At 51.5% G+C, this 20,374-nt stretch overlaps 1 protein-coding gene across 11 annotated transcripts in view; it reads left to right on the top strand.

Annotated features, from left to right (window-relative positions):
* The window catches only part of LOC136110859 (uncharacterized), a 55,973-nt gene extending 35,913 nt beyond the window's left edge, over window positions 1-20,060 (top strand). For 8 of the 11 annotated variants that reach the window (XM_071809393.1, XM_071809115.1, XM_071809291.1 and 5 more), the window contains one exon: window positions 93-2,929. In XM_071809393.1, coding sequence (XP_071665494.1) covers window positions 93-1,813 — 1,721 coding nt within the window. In that variant the 3' untranslated portion in view covers window positions 1,814-2,929. Of the gene's footprint in view, window positions 1-92; window positions 2,930-10,366; window positions 10,920-15,549; window positions 15,984-16,183; window positions 16,346-16,781; window positions 16,909-17,591; window positions 17,700-17,880 lie in introns of those variants that run through there. The other 3 variants (XM_071809336.1, XM_071809551.1, XM_071809080.1) reach the window with 3 other exon arrangements.
* Window positions 20,061-20,374: the final 314 nt, after the last annotated feature.

The raw sequence follows: 20,374 nt of genomic DNA, 5'->3' as shown, positions 1-20,374 counted from the left end.
GAGCCTGGCAGGGTACCCATGCTGTTCCTCCTGGAATGGAGTCACTCCTGCTCATTCTGTCCTTGGCAGTGACTCCTGTCTCTCCTCCCCAGCAGCCGTCAATCCTGGGACACAGAAGAAGACCAAGCATGTCCCTGAGAGGCTGCCAGGACCCACCTTCCTGCTCCCCGGGATGCCAAACCCTGGCACAAGACATCAGATGGGCTTGGCCTGTGGCCAGTCAGGTGGGGACATATACAAACAGAACCCACTGAATCACCAACGTGTGCACAGCAGCAAGAAGCCCTTTGCCTGTGCAGACTGCAGCAAGAGTTTCACAAAGAAGTCGACCCTCATCATCCACCAGCGCATCCACAGCGGGGAGCGTCCCTTCGCCTGCACGGACTGTGGCAAGAGCTTTGTCCAGAGGCAGCAACTGCTGACTCACCAGCGCATCCACACTGGGGAGAAGCCCTTCTCATGCACTGATTGTGGCAAGAGCTTCAGGGAGAAGTCCAAGCTCATCAACCACAAGAGCATCCACACTGGGGAGAAGCCGTTTGCCTGCCCTGACTGTGGCAAGAGCTTTGGCCGCAGGGACAGCCTGCTGAGGCACCAGCGCATCCACACCGGGGAGAAGCCCATTGCCTGCACTGACTGCGGCAAGAGGTTCAGGGAGAAGAACAGCTTCATCATCCACCAGCGCACCCACACTGGGGAGAAGCCCATTTCATGCTCTGACTGTGGCAAGAGCTTCAGGGAGAAGAAGAGCCTCGTCATCCACCAACGCATCCACACTGGGGAGAAGCCCTTCACTTGCAACGACTGCGGCAAGAGATTCAGGTATAAGAAGAGCCTCATCATCCACCAGCGCATCCATACTGGGGAGAAGCCCTTTGCCTGCACAAACTGCAGCAAGAGCTTCAGGGAGAAGAAGAAGCTCATCATCCATGAGCGAATGCATACCGAGCAGAAGCTCTTTACGTGCTCCTGCTGCGGCAAGAGCTTTGTCAAAAGGCCCAACAGTCTAGGGCACCACTGCATCCACACTGGGGAGAAGCCCTTTGCTTGCACCAACTGCAGCAAGAGCTTCAAGGATAAGAAGAGCCTCATCATCCACCAGCGCATCCACACTGGGGAGAAGCCCTTTGTCTGTACCAAGTGCAGCAAGAGCTTCAGGGACAGGAAGAGCCTCCTCATCCACCAGCGCATCCACACTGGGGAGAAGCCCTTTGCTTGCACCAACTGCAGCAAGAGCTTCAGGCAGAGGGCGACTCTCATCACTCACCGGCGCATCCACACAGGGGAGAAGCCTTTTGTGTGCAATGACTGTGGCAAGAGCTTCAGGGAGAAGAAGAACCTCATCATCCACCAGCGCATCCACACCGGGGAGAAGCCCTTCACCTGCACTGAGTGTGGCAAGAGCTTCAGGGAGAAGGCAACCCTCATGATCCACCAGCGCATCCACACTGGGGAGAAGCCCTTCACCTGCACCAACTGCAGCAAGAGCTTCAGGGAGAAGAAGCTCCTGAAGAGACACCAACAGGTGCACCATGGCCTGGGTTTTGTGCCAGTGGGTGGCCAGCAGAAGGAAGGTCTGTCTGCAGTGGGGGGGCAGGCAGAGGCCAAGCCCTTCCAGTGCGGTGTCTGCGAGAAGCGGTTTTGGAAGGAGAGGCTCATGCTGGCTCACCAGCGCACCCACGGCACCCCCAGCCTGCAGCCGCCTCCGCAGCCCGGCACCCCCAAATCTGCCACCAAGGGGCCTGTTGGTCACCAGAGGCTGCTGTGTGGGTGGCTGTGGGGGAATGTCCTTGTTTTCTTTGGGACAGAGTAAATTTTCTTCCTAGTAGCTTCCCATGTTATGGATTGAGAAAGAGAATAATATTGCTAATACGTGTATGGTTTAGTTGTTGCTGAGCAGCACTTTTCAGGTTCTGGTGCCCTGCCAGCTGGGCGGGGGCTGTCGAGGGTTAAGATTGCGGGTGACAATCAAACCCTGGCAGATGTATTGTTCACCTCCTCTCCTCCCACTTCCCCCTTTTGCCCCTCCCTCTCCCCCCTTCCCACTCAGCACAGGCGGTCGGGAGGGAAAGAAGGACAGAGAGAAGAGAGTTGGAAAAATGGAAGATGTTTTGCTAATGCTACTAATAAGAATAGAGAAAATAATACAAAATAGACAAAACCAATCTTGAAAGTCCCAGCAACTGCAGAGCCAGCACCCAAAGTCCTGGACTGGACTCTGCAGCCAACCGGAGCTGGATTCAGTCTCTCACTGGCCTCAGTTCACAGGGACGACTCGCAAGGTCCTCTCCTGATGTCGACCATAAGCAGAAGGGAAAAAGGGACGAGATCCTCTGATCTCCCACTTTTATATGAAGTATTCACATGAATGGAATGCTATATACAGTTGGTCAGTTTCTTGGTCACCGGTTTCTCGTTGCCCCTCTCGTGAGACGTCCATCGGTGCTTATCAATAAGTTTGCATTCCATTGCTGGGTTTACCAAAACATGTGTCTGGTTCTCCAGGAAAATTCAGCTCATATGAAGGCTTTAGCTGACAGGCAAAATTCACTGAAAGAGAAACTTGTTTTTTAACAAAACCAGGACAGAGGCACAGCCAGGAAAGCTGCCCCAAAGTGGCCAAAGGGCTGTTCTTTCTATATGACATCATGCTCAGTATAGAAACTGGGGGGACTTTAGCAGGGGTACCATGGCTCAGGGATGGGCTGAGCATCAGTCAGGGGGTGGTAAGTGTCTGTGTTGTGCATTGCTTGTTTTGTATATTCTTACATCATTATCATTGTCATTATTCCCTTTCTCTTCTATTAAACTGTCTTTATCTCAACCCACAAGTTTTACACAGATCACTGGATGAGTCCAATTTAAGCTTTTTTGAGGTATTTATCTTAAAAAATACATTTCAAATAGAATGTATCACTTAGAATTATAAGCCTGTGTGATTTTTTTTTTGCATACTGTCCTCTTGGCGTTACTTAGTAGCTAAATTTCCTGAAATCTTAAATGGTGTGTTATAAAGTTCTGGTCAGATTCACCAAAATTGCGTCTACTTTAGCAAAAGAAACCAGCTACAAACCATCAACGTCCACAAAAGTCAAAGAGGCCCAGAGGCCGCTGCAGCACGGCAGGATGGCAGAAGGCTGAACTGATGACCCTCCTGAACAGAACTCCCTGAAACAGAGCAGAACCAGGATGGCTCTCCATCGGTGTCTGTCCCCAGCCTGCTCCAAACCCAGCCAGACTGCCACAACCATCAGATCCTGACTCTCCTTAGATCTGAAGCATGATGCTAATGGCTTGGAATATTCTTATTGATCAGCCTGATGTCAGTCAGGGTCTGTCCATCTATTCCCCCTGTCCCAGCCGCCTTACACCTGTGGGCAGAGAGCTCGGAGACCTTGGCACTCGGAAAACAGCAATTAAGAACATTAACTATGTCCTGGGGTTCTGTCTTCTTGTTTTCCAACTAAATGCAAACAATGACTGTGCTAGCTACCAAAAAGAATGATTTCTAGCTGCATGAAGAACATTAACTCACTTTCAGTCAAACCAGCACACAACTTACATAAAGAATTGGCTGTGCAGAGATAAAGTCATATAATCCCATTACTTTCTGGTCTGGGAAGCTGCGAGCTGGAGAGATTAGTAAATTATACCCAGAGTGAGGTTAAGATGCAAGTGTAGTCAAATGCCGCTTAATTAAGGAACTTTATTAAATACTTCTCTAAATGGATGTCTGTAAGAAAATAGCGATGGGACAGGGAGAAGGAGATGGGAAATGAGGAAACCTAGCGAGCAGTGGGGATAGATTTGCCAGAGACACCACCATGGATGGAACCGGTGGCATTTTCTCTCTAGTAGGTGGGGTGGTGCGTCTTGGGCAGGCAGTTTGTTTGTCAATCACAAATTAACCACCCCTTATGTCCCTGAGTTGTACGCATGTAATACCTGTCGGTGATGGGGGTCTCCGGATCATTCACACGGTACCACATGGTCAGATAGTCTTTTATATGGTATTTTGGGGCTATTTTGGGATGTTGTTTCCTGGGCATATGTTGCCCAGACATTACGTGCTCTCAGTCTCAGCACGCTGGCACCGTTTGAGCCTTGGCAGGGGAAGGTGATCCCTTGTAGCCAGACAAGTCCCCTGTTGCCTGGAGCTGGGCAGGTTCCCTGTGGCTTGTAGCCACACAGGTCCCTGGAAAATGACGTAGTCGGTCATGGCAGAGACAGGATCAAACAAACTTTGAGACATTTAACTTAAAATATGGTCCCTGACAAATCCCTTACTGTTTTCCATTTACCCTCAATGTCTGGTGGACACAAACCATTGACTAAGTCTGGGACTAAGTCTGGATCCATCAGCACCTGGACTTATCTCTCAGAAGGAATTTAGAGAGCAAGGAGTCCATTCTAAACCTGGCGACTCCATGGGAGGGCCTCCCTCTACCCTTTCACATCTCCCGTCCCTGTATAAATCACTCTAAGCCAACTCTCACATGATTCTCCTCCGCATATTTCCTGTGGGAATGGTAGGACATGTGGTTCCAACCACCTGGATGATAAAGGAAAATCAGTACTAGCATGACCATCCAGACAAATAATACTAACATGATTAAATCACAACGATTAGTTAAAACATAAACGACCTTGGATAGGTCATACAGAAATGTGCTTTTTATGAGCATAAGGGGTAATAGCCCAGGCCAGTGAGAATGATATCCCGGGTCGGAACACCACCCCGTGTGTCTGATGTGTGAATGTTGGGCCTGGGCCTGTAGAATAACATTTTTTGAAAAAAAAACCTCATCCTGTCCTATTTTGTCAGGAGACCCAGCGGTGGCTCCACCTGGCTGAGCAGTGAGCGGTTCAAAGGTGCAATGCTAAAATTGAGATATTGTCTTGAGTAAGTGTAATTGTGTCCATTTGCATATTGAACTCGGTCTTTGGTTTGCATATCTGAGCTCAGTATTTTAATTTGCGTATTTGTATTTGGTACCAAAACAATTTTGTTTGGGGAGATAATTACAAAATGGGAACCGGTTCTGCTACTAAAGTACCATCTTGCTCCCCCTTAGGATGCATCCTTACACGTTAGAGTAACTTTGTTGGGGAATCCTCTGAGAAAAGAAAGTTTGAAAAAATATTGTATTCACTTGTGGCTTGAATGTGGGATTCTGGGTCATATTCCGATTAATGTTGTTCTGCAGAACTTTGGAAAAAATGGGCTGAAGTACAATACCGTAAGTTCATTTGCTCTTATTGTGATGTAATAATTTTAAGACCAGAAAAGAATTTAAGTTGTTAAACTCTGATTTACATTGAATTTATGTGCTAGTTGGAGATAAGGGATAGAAAACTAAATGTTGTGATGGATGTGAACTTGGGAGGGGTTGTATTTAAAAGTTGCTGAAGTATGAACTGATTTGGATCTAGGAAGATGAAAATAACGGATTGATGTTTAATATGCTGTTTATTGATATCTGTAAGAAATTGCAACAGGTAAATGGGGCTGAGGAATGCCTCTATTGCTCAGCTAACTGGAATTGCATATAAAGTGTATAACAGCAGGAATGAAATGAAAAAAAAGAAGGCAAAAAGAGCCCAGGCCTGTGCTGTACGGCTTGAACATAAATTTCAGGCTTGTGTCAAGCTGCAAGGTAAACTCTGCCTGTATCTAAACTGCAGCAAGAAGGAAAAAAACCAAGGAAAAACCTGGCTGCCCACTGCTAAAACAGTGAAGGTGGGGGAAGAGGAAACAGATCTGCTTGCTGCAAACGAGAAATCTCCAAGGAAATATTAGATGCTGTATTTCCACTAGTATGGGCAGCTGAAGCATCTGGTAGAGCCAACAGTACACTGATAGAACTGAGAACTGAAACAGGACTTCCAGTAACCATAGACCTGGACATATCCAATAAACACAAAAACCAAAATGGGCTTAGAGACTTTGATGAACAAGTTTATGTCAACCTCACAGGCTGACTATTCGATTACACTTGCAGATTTGTCTGTTTATAGTTAAAACACGAAGACAACCTGTGGCTATTGTAGGACAATATGATGAGAAAACAAACAGACTGATATATTTGGAATGGATTTTTTTTCTCCCAGTTCTTTCCATAAAACTATTACTCAACTTCTAGAATTGATTGTTACTCTGATTAAAAAAGGCAGAGAGTGTATTCAGGTCTTAATAGGCCATGACCCATATATCATGTAGGTACCATTTGTGAAATCTGATTTTTTTTATTTGCAATCTATGTCCTTGCAAATTGCACTGATTTTCTTACCAGCACAGCTTTTCGCATGCCTAGATGTAAATTGCTGCGGAATCTGCATGTCTTTAGCATCAGGCCATAGACCATCTTTGTATTTGATTTGATCCCACATGCTCGCACAGTTTTTGTTGACGGATGGCAACGGCAGACGCACTCCTCACTCCAGGTAACACCTTCTTGGCCCACTTGGCTATTACCTCCTACAACAGTGCAGTAAGGTTTTGTTTTGTGATGATCGGTCTTGGCATGATTCCAGACGGGCACCCCCTGAATCTGCTGCTGAGGGGTCTGTAGGGTGCTGGGGGCTGCTGTGGGGGTGGCTGTGTGGGGATGTCCTGGTTTTGTTTGGGATAGAGTAAATTTTCTTCCAAGTAACTGTGCTAATTTAGTGCTGTGTTTTGGATTGAGAATGAGAAGAATGTTGCTAATACCTGGATGTTTGGAGTTGTTGCTGAGCAGTCAAGGACTTTTCAGGTTCTGGTGCCCTGCCAGCTGGGAGGGGGCACAGCAGGGACAGCTGAAACAAAGTGGCCAAAGGGCTGTTCCTTTCTATATGGTGTCATGCACAGTATAGAAACTGGGGGGAGGGGAATGGGTCAGGGACAGCTGGACATAGGTCGGTGGTGAGCAACTGTGTTGCGCAGGGTTTGTTTTGTATATTCTTACATCATCATCATCACTGTCATTTTTCCTTTCCTCTTCTATTCTATTAAACTGTCTTTATCTCAACCCATCAGTTTTACACAGATCACTGGATCAGCCCAATTGAAGGTTTGTGTCAGGTATTTAGGTTAAATAAATAGATTTTAAATAGAATGTATCACTTAGAATTCTGAAATTCTGTCATTTTTACTATACTGCCTGCTTTGCATTACTTAGTAGATAAATTTGCTGAGATCTTACACTGTGCCTTGTAAAGTTCTGCTCACGTTCACCGACCTTGTGTCTACTCAGGCAAAACAAAGCAGCTACAGAACATCAACGTTCACAAAAGGCTGAAAGGCTCAGAGGCCCCTGCGACACGGCAGGATGGCAAAAGGCGGAACTGATGACACTGCCAAACAGAACTCCCCGAAACGGAGCAGAACCAGAATGGGTCTCCACCCCTGTTGTGACAACCTTGAAGCACTCCCCCCCATCCTTAACAGAACAAGGGACCTTGTTATGTCTTAAATGTCTGTGTTTTTTTGGTTTTAGGAGGAAGAGATAGAGGACACCTCATCTTATCTTTCCCAAAGTTTTATGGCCATGAAGGCAGACACCTTGTAAGACAGAGACAATTAACAGTGTTGCTGTGAAAGGTCTCATGGCCTAATTGGGATGATAGAGATGAACCATCTGTCAACCATGAACCATCTGACAACCAACTACCAGAAGAAACCAACTACCAGAAGAAACCAGAAGAAACCAGATGAACCATCTGACAACCAACTACCAGAAGAAACCACAAACCAACAGCTTCCCCTGATGGGCAAAACAACTCACTTCTGGTCAATACCATGAACTTTCCGCTAGTTTGAAGACCCCAGACCCATTTCCAGAAGACTCTTCCTAATTAGCATGAAGAGCGAGCAGAGGGAGGAGATGAACCACCTTCTCCTATCTCACATGTAAATGAACTGGGTTATAAAACAACCTCACGTACGATACAGGTTGGCGGCGTGTAAATCTTCAGCACGTATCCCGCTCCGGAGGTCGTCGTGGGACCGATGTACCTGTGGAGTGGTGATATCTTGCTCTCCCTTTCTGTCTCTCTCTCTCTCCCTTTCTCTTTCTGATATCTTAGTTTGCCTCTTCTTTCTCTCTTTTCCTTTTTCTTAAACATATAAAGTAATACCATTGTAAGTTCTGCTGCTAAAGTCTCGTTAAGTTTTGCATTACAGTTACTAATTGTTGCCAATCCATTGCTTTTAGAAGGGTTTTGCTGTCAATGTATTGATAAGTTTTGTGGTACTATAGCATACTTTTGCCAAGTCACTGATTGCTGTAATTTGTGTACCACCATGTGCTTATAGTAAATTCATAATTGGACCCCTGGAGTGATTGTCTGTCATTCACTTCGCCTTGCCGCACAGAATTACCCAGAGTTAACTCACACCTGATCTCATCTGTTGAGTCAGGGCGTGTGTCGCGTTCAGAGTTAACTCATCCCTCATCCCATCTGTTGGGACGGGCCACAAATGCATTTGCAAAGAGCAAGTTTTATTTTAGTTCCCTCTCGGCCGGGGGATCTCCAAAGTAGGACCTAAGCTCCCCCGCAGAGGTAACACAAGCGGGGACGCAGGCGCCTGCCACCCTGTGCGGCAGGAAACCCCACCAGCTCTGCAGGGAGAGGGGCAAAGTTTAGAGGCCTAGAGGCAGGTTTCCTCTGCTCATGGCAGATTAGGGACCTATGCCAGCGTAGCCGAGACTGTGCCCTGTCTCCCCATCACATCACTTCACTCTCTGGGGATGGGCACAGCACTGTGATGATACAGGGGCCCTACCCGGCACTGGCAGGATTTTGGCAGAGGTGTTTAGCAACCATGCGGTGGGGTGTGCTGAGCCGGGTGTGCTTCTTGCTGCAGATGTCGGTGACGTTTGAGGACGTGGCGCTCTACTTCTTCCCCGAGGAGTGGGCAAAGCTGTCGGGCTGTCAGCGGCAGCTCTACCGGGAGGTGATGCTGGAGAACTACGAGATGGTCGCCTCGCTGGGTGAGGACTCTCTGGTGATGTTGGGCTGGGATCATGCTGGAATTCACCTCTTTAACTGAGCTGAAGACCTTGAAAGGGCTGCCCAAGTGCTGAAATAGTGGTTGCAATTGCAGCTCTTACCCTGCCAAGCAGCCTCCTGTGGAGAGCGATCCTGGGAGAGAGGATGGGATGGGATGGGATGGGATGGGATGGGATGGGATGGGATGGGATGGGATGGGATGGGATGGAGCAGCCTATTTCAGTTGGAAGGGACCTTCAAGTGTTCCTGCTCGGGCAGGGGGATTGAACTGGATGATCTTTTGAGGTCCCTTCCAATCCCTGATATTCTGTGATTCTGTGATTCAATATCCATCTAGTTGAACTGCCTGACCACTTCAGTGCTGAGCACAAATTACAGCATGTTTTGAAGGGCATTGGTGTTGTCCAAGTGTCTCTCAAACAGGGACAGGCTTGGGGCATCCACTGCCTGTCCAGGCAGCCTGTTCCAGGGTTTGACCACCCCCTCAGCACAGAAATGCTTCCTCACACCCAGTCTAAACCTCCCAGGCACAGCTCTGAGCTGTTCCCAGGTGTCCTGTGTGCAGCAGAGTGGCCGAGGTGACGGGGGCGAGGCGAGAGGAGGCTGTAGGGGCAGGGATGTGGGGGCTGAAGCCGCAGCCTGGCAGGGGCAGGAGAGAGGAGCGGGGTGGGGGGGATGCTGGGGCTGTGGGTGCGGGGCCGGTGCTGCTGTCCCGGCAGTGCGGGAGAGGGGGCTTCTCTCTGTGCCCCGGACAGGCTGGGCCAGCATTAAGCCAGAGATCATCTGCAAGATGGAGCGAGAAGAGACACCGTGCGTGCCAGAGCCCCCTCGGGAGCGGCAGAGGCACCAGAGCCCTGTGCCAGGTGGGTATTGGGGAGTCATGGGCCTGGTGGGGGGTTTACATTGCACTGCCCTCTTCCTGCAGGTGCCCCACGCACCATGAAAGGTGTGGGGCTGGCAGGGTGCTCATGCCGCTCCCCATGGGGATGGGTGCCACACGCCCGTCCCGTCCCCAGCAGTGACCCCGATCTCTCTTCCCCTGCAGCCGTCAGCCCCAGCATGCAGAGGGAAGCCCAGGGGGTTCCCAAGGAGCTGCTGACACCCACCGCTCTGCTCCCGGGGATGCCAAACCCAGGCAGGAGGCAGCAGGGGAGCTCTGCCTGTGACCAGCCAGGTGGGAACCAAGGGGGATTGTGGGGGCATCTCCACCTGTCCCCACTCCCAGAGCCCTGGTCATTGGAGAAGAGCCCCCACATGTGCCCTAAATGTGACAAGATCTTCAAGACCCAGCCGGCACTGGATGTTCACGTGCAGAACAACATGTGTGAGCATCCCTTCCACTGCACTGAGTGTGGCAAGAGCTTCATTTACAGATCAAAAATGATGATACACCAGCGCATCCACAGTAGGGAGAAGCCCTTCACCTGCACCAACTGCAGCAAGAGCTTTTTCCAGAGGCATCACCTGGTGCGCCACCAGCAAATCCACAGTGGGAAGAAGCCCTTCACCTGCACTGAATGCAGCAAGAGCTTTGTCCTTAGGCAGCACTTGGTGCGCCACCAGCGCATCCACTCTGGGGAGAAGCCCTTTCCCTGCATCGAGTGCAGCAAGAGCTTCAGGGATAATACCGACCTCATCATCCACCAGCGCATCCACACTGGTGAAAAGCCCTTTCCCTGCAGTGACTGCAGCAAGAGCTTTGCCCAGAGGCAATATCTACTGATTCACCAGCGGAGGCACACCGGGGAGAAGCCCTTCACCTGCACCGACTGCAGCCAGAGCTTTGTCCGGAGGCAGAACCTGCTGAATCACCAGCGCATCCACACCGGGGAGAAACCCTTCACCTGCACTGAGTGTGGCAAGAGCTTCAGGAAGAAGAGGACCCTCGTCGTCCATGAGCGCATACACACAGGGGAGAAACCCTACAAGTATGGCGAGTGTGGCAAGACCTTCATGCGGACGGGCCACCTGAAGAGACACCAGCAGGTGCACCAGGGCCCGAGACGTGTGCTGGAGGGTGTCCAGCAGAAGAGGGAGGGTCCATCCCCAGCAGGGGGGCCGGCAGAGGCCAAGCCCTTCCAGTGCGGTGTCTGCGAGAAGCGGTTTTGGAAGGAGAGGCTCATGCTGGCTCACCAGCGCACCCACGGCACCCCCAGCCTGCAGCCGCCTCCGCAGCCCGGCACCCCCTGAATCTGCTGCTGAGGGGCCTGTGGGGTCTGGGGGCTGCTGTGGGGTGGCTGTGGGGGGATGTCCTGTGGGGTTTGTTTTGACTGGGTAAATTTTCTTCCCAGTAGCTGGTTTAGTGGTTTGGATTGAGGATGAGAATAATGTTGCTAATACCTGGATGTTTTAGTCCTTGCTGAACAAGACTTCTCAGGTTCTGGTGCCCTGCCAGCTGGGAGGGGGCACAGCGGGGACAGCTGAAACAAAGTGGCCAAAGGGCTGTTCCTTACCATCTGACATCATGGTCAGTACAGAAATTTGGGGAGCTGGCCGGGGTCACCATGGCTTGGGACACACTGGCCACCCGTCAGTGGGTGGTGAGCAACTGTGTTGTGCAGGGTTTGTTTTGTATGTTCTTACCTTATCATCATTTTCATTATTCCCCTCGTCTTGTATCCTATTAAGCTGTCTTTGTCACATCCCAGGAGTTTTACATCACTGGATGAATCAAATTTAAGTTTGATGTGTATTATTTAGCTTAAATAAATATATTTTAAATAGAATGCATCACTTAGAACATAAGGTTGTGTGATTTTAATTATATTGTTTGCTTCGAGTTGCTTTGTAGCTAAATTTGTTGAAATCTTAAACTGGGTGTTGTAAAGTTCTGCCCACATTCTCTGAACTTGTGTCTACTTGAGCAAAAGGAAGCAGCTACAAACCATCAACCTGCACGATAAGGCCTGTTTTGTACCTTATCGAGCAAACCAGGACCTACTTGAGCCAAATAACGTCTTGAAGGCCAGTACGAAGCAGCTACGGACTATCAACAAAGTTTGCAGCAAAACAAGATAAGGATCCAATGAAAGCCAAGAAGACCCCAGACTCAAATATTACTATTGGACTGAACCATCATGAGTGTCAAGTAAATATTCTGCGAGGGTATAATTAACCAGAGACTTCTATGCTGGGCTCGGCAGCTCTGTGAAAGCACCCAGCTCCCACCGACCCTTCTGACGGACCACTCCATTGAATTGTTTATTTCTATGAGTTTTGATGCCTCAGAGGTTGCTTCAAGAGACCTCGGATCCAGACTTTGGAGTGACCTGGCACCAGGCCCTGGAGGGGAGGTGAGCAGGTTGAGATGCTGAATGATGCAACTTTGAAACTCAAGGCAAGCGATGTAGAGAATCAGGTGAGCATGTATAATCCATTGGCTGTAAATTCATAGAATCCCTTACCTGCTTTCCCTTACCTTCTTCATCTTTTAGAGATGAATGGTTGATCAAATCTGGATCTAAGTTTGGATCCATCAGCACCCGGACTCCTCTCTGAGAAGGAGTTTGGAGGGCAAGGGGTTCCATTCTGAACCTGGTGACCCAACAGGAGGGCCTCCCCCTACCCTTTCACATCTCCTGTCCCTGTATAAATCACTCTAAACCAACTCTCACCTGATTCTCCTTGGCATATTTCCCCCATGCAGGAAGTACCGGAGTGAACCTTGACATCGAACTCTGTTAAGTCACACTTTGCCTTAAGTGATCTAAGCACTGTTGCAAGCACAACCCAACCCTGACAATATTCAAGAAGAGTTTGGACGATGCTCTCAGACACATGGTGGGATTTCTGGGGTTATCCTATGCCAGGATAGGAGTTGGACCAATGGTCCTTGTGGGTCCTTTCCAACCCCAGACATTCTAGGAGTCTATGACAACGGGGCCAGTATCCTGGAATTAGAGGGTAGGGAAGTGGAGCAGCTGGGATCCCTGTCTGGGAATGGGGCATTGACAAGGTGACTGGGAAAAAGACACAAACCCTCAGGCTCTGGAGGTGACTTCTGTCAGGTGTGTGGGAAATGAAGGCAAGGGAGATGTGATCTGTCATCCAGGCACGTGGACCACCTTGGAGAGAAGTATCCAGTGCTTTCGGGAATTAGCTGTGCTGGAGGTGATTTATAATGATTCCAAAAGGTCCAGGTGAAGTCCAATGCACAGAAGCCACGTGGCAGGAGTTTCTACGGAGTGCACTGTCCTCATATGCCAGCCCATTGGCAGTAATGTTCTGTAAAGACAGTGAGGGTAAGACGGTGGATGAATTGGCTGGCCAACTCCAGCCAGACAAAGGAGCTCTGTCTTCTTTCCTACTGGCCTGTGCCTGTCAGAGACTGAAAGGGTAGAGTCTCAGCCGCTGTGGCAAAATCAATTCTGCAACATCCAGCCCCAGGGCATGGGACATCCCTAGTAGCAGGAGATGGGACAATTCATGATAAGGTGAATTGCAATTTACATCTCAACGACAAGCTAACGAGCCACAGGCAAAGGCCAGCTGGCTGATGCAGGAGGTGGGGGCTGTGTTGAAGGGCACCCAGGCTGCCAAGAACCCGAGGCCTGAGAGCCTTCAGGACTCTTCCATCTTTCACAATCACTCGCCAGTGATGCCTATGCAAAAGACAAAGGTTATGCAAGCAGGCAATGCACAGGTTTGTAAAAAGCCCAGCTGTGCCAGCACTGGTTGCCCACCCCCATCCTGAGGATGACCCACCAGTCTCACCGCAGGAACCGAACAAGACACCGGAGGACGCTGCACGCAACTGGATCACAGAGTATGAACCACATCATACACAAAGCACAGCCGTAATGAAACGGAGAAATAAACAGAACAGCAGAGTCAATCATACTGTTAAGTGGCATTCTTTATTTTATCAGCGCTGGGGAATGCTGGGGATCATCCTCCATAAGCGCTCCAAAGACTGGGTGCTCTTGCGCTGCTTATATTCACATAATTATTATACATGGATTACAATTTTTGAAAATTTTTACCTACAATATACTAAGAAATAATTGATGATGTTAGTTATAATTGTTTAGTTTCTTACTTAAAATAAATCTATTAATTATTGATTAAATATGAACTAAGCACTCTGCTTCTAAACAATGTAGCACTTCATCTTCTGTCTCCTTCTTGTCATGCAGAAGGTTCTAAAACTTAAAAAATATCACCTGGTTTTGTAGGTGGTCAGAAAGCATTCATCTCCTGTCAGTTGGTTAATGATGGGTACAACCTTTGTAACTTAATCACAGTATACATTAATTTGGCGGTTTCTCTTCAATAAGGATGGCGACATCTCTCTGTCTTCTTTCTTTCCTGTATTCTTTTGCTTACCTTTTTATAAGTAATATATTAACGTAAGATTTACCAGCCCCACATGTGCTGCAAACTTTTTATGCTTACTGGTTGAACTTAAATCACATAAATCCCTCAGCCATCAAATAATTTTCCAATAGGGCCAAGCTGCAAAATAAAAGCCTTATGTTTACGGACCTTAAGTATTGTGTATACTCTTTTCCAACCAAGGTGACCCACGAAGCGAGTCGCCTCTCCCCCCACTCAGCACCTCTGGGTGGGGTGTGACAATGTGTCCACTGTGGAGAAAGTGCCAGACAGGTCAGCTGAGAAACTGTCCTGAGATTCCAGCAATTCAAGGATAACTTCTCCTCCCCACCTGTACAGACCAGTATCTCAGCTATTGGGGATGAGCATTTGTCATGGAGGCGCCCACAAAATCAATTTCGACAAGCGATAAGCTCCTAACAGGATTTATTCTAGTTGAAACTGTTAGTGCAGAACCAACTAGAAATGGGGTTTATCCAAAATTATTCAGCACTCCAACAACTTTATAAAACACAGATTTGGACACCCTTTGGGAGTTCAGTTACTACATGGCCGATTCATAGTCAAGCGATCCCCAAAGTCTATAATGATGCTTTCAAAATATGCATCTCCCACTCATAAGAAGAGAGGACACCCAAGGGTACCCAGGTGTTGCTGGACGTGGCTGATCCCCCTGAGCCGGCTCTTCTCCAGGTGAACACCCCAGCTCTCCCAGCTGAGGATCCCCTCCCTCGGCCTGCTGGCCACGCTCCTCCTGATGCAGCCCAGGGCACCTCTGCTCATGGCCAACGTGCTCATGGACCTTCTCTGCCGAGCTGCCTTCCAGCCGGGTGGTGCCTGCGCTGGTTCCTCCCCAGGACAGGACTCTGCACTTGTTGGACTTCATGAGGTTCCTCTCAGCCCACTTGTCCAGCCCACTGATGCAGAATAACTTTAATCAAACTCAACATTTTAATTGTATTCTATTTTTTAAGCTGTATTCTTTTGTTTGAACAAACTATTTCAGCGTGAATGGCCGAACATAGCATGAGGACCAGGCTCGCTGGAATTCCAGACTGCATACTGTGCACTTATCTCGACGTGGCTCAGTGGTGACGAGGGGACCTAGAAGACCAGTCCCAGAGATAAGGAGGAAACACAGGGGCCGCAAGGACACAGCGGTGCTGCCGGTGCCCGCCCCCCCGAGCCGAGCGGGGCGGAGCGGCAGGACTACACCTCCCGTGCTGCACCGGCGGCGGGCGGCCCTCCCGGGCTGACGCTGCCGGCGGCTCCCGGCGCCGCCTTTGTCCGTGCCGGGCTGGCGGCGCGGCCCCGGCGCAGGTAGGGGCGGCGGGCGGCCCCGGGAGGGGACCCCGGCCCCGACGGCCTCTCCCGTGCTCTCCCCTCCGCCGGCCGCCCCCCAGCCCTGCCGGACCCCCCCGGACTCCCCTTAGGGCCCGGCTCCCCCCGGCGCTCCGGCCTTTCCCCGGCTCGCCCCGTGGCCCCCGTGCAACGCGGACACGCTGCTCCGTGTCCCAGCCGCCCGGGCCCCCTGGATCCGGCCCTGGCGGCCCCGGCGCTGGGAAGGGCTGGGCTGGGGCCGGGCCGGGTGCTCAGACCCCCGGGACACCCCCGCTCATCTTCCTGCTGCCCTTGTGGGGCACCGGAGGAAGATTTGGGTACTCGGGAGCTTCCGATACCCCTTTTTGCTTGTGGCTTTTTCTAAGTTTTGCCCCGAGCTGGCTGGGTCGGTGGGCGATGCTCTTTGGGTCGGTCCTTTTCCCAGTAGCTGTGAAGGCTCCGGGTGCGGGGAAGGCAGCTGTGGGCAGGTGAGTGAACTTGTGGCCCTGATTTCTTCATGACAATGTTGTGCTTGCAGGGACCATCTCTCCTGGCTGTGCTGGTGCGGCTGGTGACAGGACAGGCATCTCGTGTGGAATCCGGAGCATCCCGCCTCCCTCTTCCCAGATCAATAACTGCACGGGCCTCCATCTCCCTGCCGAGAGCAGCGACGCGCCGGGCTCCAGGCTGCTGTGGCAAGGTGGGGGTCAGGCACCGCTATGGCTTCGTGGCCACCACGGGCTGGGATTGCCATGGTTAGTGCTGTGGTGCAGCAACGGCAAAATGGCCATGGGACTGGCCAAGTTGCATGGGTGCCTATATCTGGCAGGAGCAGGGGAAACCTGCTGCTAAACCTGCCAGCGCTGCCTCTCATCCAGCACAGCTGGTGGGGTGTTCCCCTGCCTAGAGACCTGCTGTGCCCGGATCGCCCTGCTGTGCCACTCCGATGTGCCGAGACTGCCCCTTCTCCCCCGACCTTCTCTGGCACAGGATTCTCCGAATTCTCCCAGCGCTGCCCACAGGTTGCCAGAGCCCCTGGTTCCAGTGGGGCCCTGCTCAGCAACTGATGATTTTGGCAAAGCTGTTTAGCAACCATGCGGTGGGGTGTGCTGAGCCGGGTGTGCTTCTTGCTGCAGATGTCGGTGACGTTTGAGGACGTGGCGCTCTACTTCTCCCCCGAGGAGTGGGCAAAGCTGTTGGGCTGGCAGCGGCAGCTCTACCGGGAGGTGATGCTGGGGAACTACGAGATGGTCGCCTCGCTGGGTGAGGACTCTCTCTGGTGATGTTGGGCTGGGATCATGCTGGAATTCACCTCTTTAACTGAGCTGAAGTCCTTATCAGGCTGTCCAAGAGTTGATGTGGTGGTTGCAATTGCAGGTTTGACCCTGCCAGGCAGCCTCCTGTGGAGAGCGGTCCAGGGAGAGAGGATGGGATGGGATGGGATGGGATGGGATGGGATGGGATGGGATGGGATGAGATGGGATAGGATGGGACAGACTGTTTCAGTTGAAAAGGACCTTCAATATCCATCTAGTCCAACTGCCTGACCACTTCAGGGCTGACCACAAGCTGCAGCGTGTTGTTACAGGCAGTCTGAAATGCCTCTCCAACAGGGACCATCTTGGGGCATCGACTGCCTGTCCAGGCAGCCTGTTCCAGGGTTTGACCACCCCCTCAGCACAGAAATGCTTCCTCACACCCAGTCTAAACCTCCCAGGCGCAGCTCTGAGCTGTTCCCAGGTGTCCTGTGTGCAGCAGAGTGGCCGAGGTGACGGGGGTGAGGCGAGAGGAGGCTGTAGGGGCAGGGATGTGGGGGCTGAAGCCGCAGCCTGGCAGGGGCAGGAGAGAGGAGCGGGGTGGGGGGGATGCTGGGGCTGTGGGTGCGGGGGCCGGTGCTGCTGTCCCGGCAGTGCGGGAGAGGGGGCTTCTCTCTGTGCCCCGGACAGGCTGGGCCAGCATTAAGCCAGAGATCATCTGCAAGATGGAGCGAGAAGAGACACCGTGTGTGCCAGAGCCCCCTGGGGAGTGGCAGAGGCACCAGAGCCCTGTGCCAGGTGGGTATTGGGGAGTCATGGGCCTGGTGGGGGGTTTACATTGCACTGCCCTCTTCCTGCAGGTGCCCCACGCACCATGAAAGGTGTGGGGCTGGCAGGGTCTCATGCCGCTCCCCATGGGGATGGGTGCCACACGCCCGTCCTGTCCCCAGCAGTGACCCCGATCTCTCTTCCCCTGCAGCCGTCAGCCCCAGCATGCAGGGGGAAGCCCAGGGGGTTCCCAAGGAGCTGCTGACACCCACCGCTCTGCTCCCGGGGATGCCAAACCCAGGCAGGAGGCAGCAGGGGAGCTCTGCCTGTGACCAGCCAGGTGGGAACCAGGGAGACCGGTTAGAGCATCTCCACCTCTCCCCACACCCAGAACCCCGGTCATTGGAGAAGATCCCCCCAACGTGCCCCAGTTGCGACAAGATCTTCAAGAGCCAGTTGGCACTGGATGTCCATGTGCAGAGCAAAATGTGTGAGCGTCCATTCCACTGCACCGACTGTGGCAAGAGCTTCACTCAGAAGGCAAAAATGCTGATGCATCAGCGCGTCCACACGGGGGAGAAACCCTTCACCTGCACTGACTGCGGCAAGAGCTTTTCCCAGAGGTTGATCCTCCTGAAGCACCAGCGCATCCACACCGGGGAGAAGCCCTTCACCTGCACTGACTGTGGCAAGAGCTTCAGGCAGAAGGTGAACCTCATCAGCCACCAGCGCATCCACACCGGGGAGAAGCCCTTTGCCTGCACTGACTGTGGCAAGAGCTTTGTCCGCAGGGACAGCCTGCTGAGGCACCAGCGCATCCACACCGGGGAAAAGCCCCTTCCCTACAAGGACTCTGGTGAGAGCTTCAGAGACAGGAAGAGCGCGATCAACAACCAGCACATCCACACCAGGGGCAAACGTTACACCTGCAGTGACTGCAGCAAGAGCTTTGGGGATAAGGTGACCCTCATCATCCACCAGCGCATCCACACTGGGGAGAAGCCCTTCGTCTGCACCAAATGCAGCAAGAGGTTTGTCCAGAGGCCTCACCTGATACGTCACCAGCAAATCCACAGTGGTGAGAAGCCCTTCACCTGCACTGAATGCAGCAAGAGCTTTGTCCTTAGGCAGCACTTGGTGCGCCACCAGCGCATCCACTCTGGGGAGAAGCCCCTTTCCTGCACCGAGTGCAGCAAGAGCTTCAGGGGGAAGGCGACGCGAATCATCCGTGAGTGCGTCCACACCAGGGAGACTCAGTTTGCCTGCACTGACTGTGGCAAGAGCTTCAGGGATAATAGTGCCCTCAGCACCCACCAGCGCATCCACACTGGGGAAAAGCCCTTTCATTGCAGTGACTGCGGCAAGAGCTTCAGGGAGAAGTCGACCCTCATCATCCACCAGCGCATCCACACTGGGGAGAAGCCCTTCACCTGCACTGACTGTGGCAAGAGCTTTGTCCGCAGGGACAGCCTGCTGAGGCACCAGCGCATCCACACCGGGGAGAAACCCTTCACCTGCAAGGATTGTGGTGAGAACTTCAGGGAGAAGTCGACCTTCGCCATCCACCAGCGCATCCACACCGGAGAGAAACCCTTCACCTGCACAGACTGCGGCAAAAGCTTCAGGGAGAAGCAGCACCTGAATAGACACCAGTGTGTTCACCAGGAGCCAGGGCTTATGCCCAAGAGTGGTGGGCAGGAAAGCACAGGTGCATCCCCAGCAGGGGGGCAGGCAGAGGCCAAGCCCTTCCAGTGCGGTGTCTGCGAGAAGCGGTTTCGGAAGGAGGGGATCATGCTGGCTCACCAGCGCAATCACAACATCCCCAGCCTGCAGCCGCCTCCGCAGCCCGGCACCCCCTGAATCTGCTGCTGAGGGGCCCGTGGGGCGCTGGAGGCTGCTGTGGGGGGATGTCCTGGTTTTGTTTGGGATAGAGTAAATTTTCTTCCAAGTAACCGTGCAAATTTAGTGCTGTGTTCTGGACTGAGAATGAGAAGAATGTTGCTAATACCTGGATGTTTTGAGTTGTTGCTGAGCAGTCAAGGACTTTTCATCTTCTGGTGCCCTGCCAGCTGGGAGGGGGCACAGCCGGGACAGCTGAAACAAAGTGGCCAAAGGGCTGTTCCTTACCATATGGTATCATGACCAGTATAGAAACTGGGGGGAGGGGAATAGGGCGACCGTGGGTCAGGGATGGGTCAGTAGGTGGTGAGTGATTGTGTTGTGCAGTGATTGTTTTGTATATTCTTACATCACCATCATTGTCATTATTCCTTTCCACTTCTATTAAACTGTCTTTATCTCAACCCATGAGATTTTACACAGATCACTGGATCAGCCCAATTGAAGGTTTGTATCAGGTATTTACCTTAAATAAATACATTTTAAATAGAATCTATCAGTTAGAAATGGAAGATTTTGTGATTTTTAGGATGCTGTCCACTTTGCATCACGTAGTAGCTGAATTTGCTGAAATTACAGAACCCCAGAATGTCAGGGGTTGAAGGGCCCTGGAAAGCTCATCCAGTGCAATCCCCCCATGGAGCAGGAACACCCAGCTGAGGTTCCACAGGAAGGGGTCCAGGCGGGTTTGAATGTCTGCAGAGAAGGAGACTCCACAACCTCCCTGGGCAGCCTGGGCCAGGCTCTGACACCCTCACCAGGAACAAGTTTCTTCTCAAATTTAAATGGAACCTCCTGTGTTCCTG

The sequence above is a fragment of the Patagioenas fasciata genome, chromosome 1 (genome assembly GCF_037038585.1).
Source record: "Patagioenas fasciata isolate bPatFas1 chromosome 1, bPatFas1.hap1, whole genome shotgun sequence".
Classification (NCBI taxonomy): Eukaryota; Metazoa; Chordata; class Aves; order Columbiformes; family Columbidae; genus Patagioenas; species Patagioenas fasciata.
This window is presented reverse-complemented; position numbering and strand designations above follow the sequence as displayed.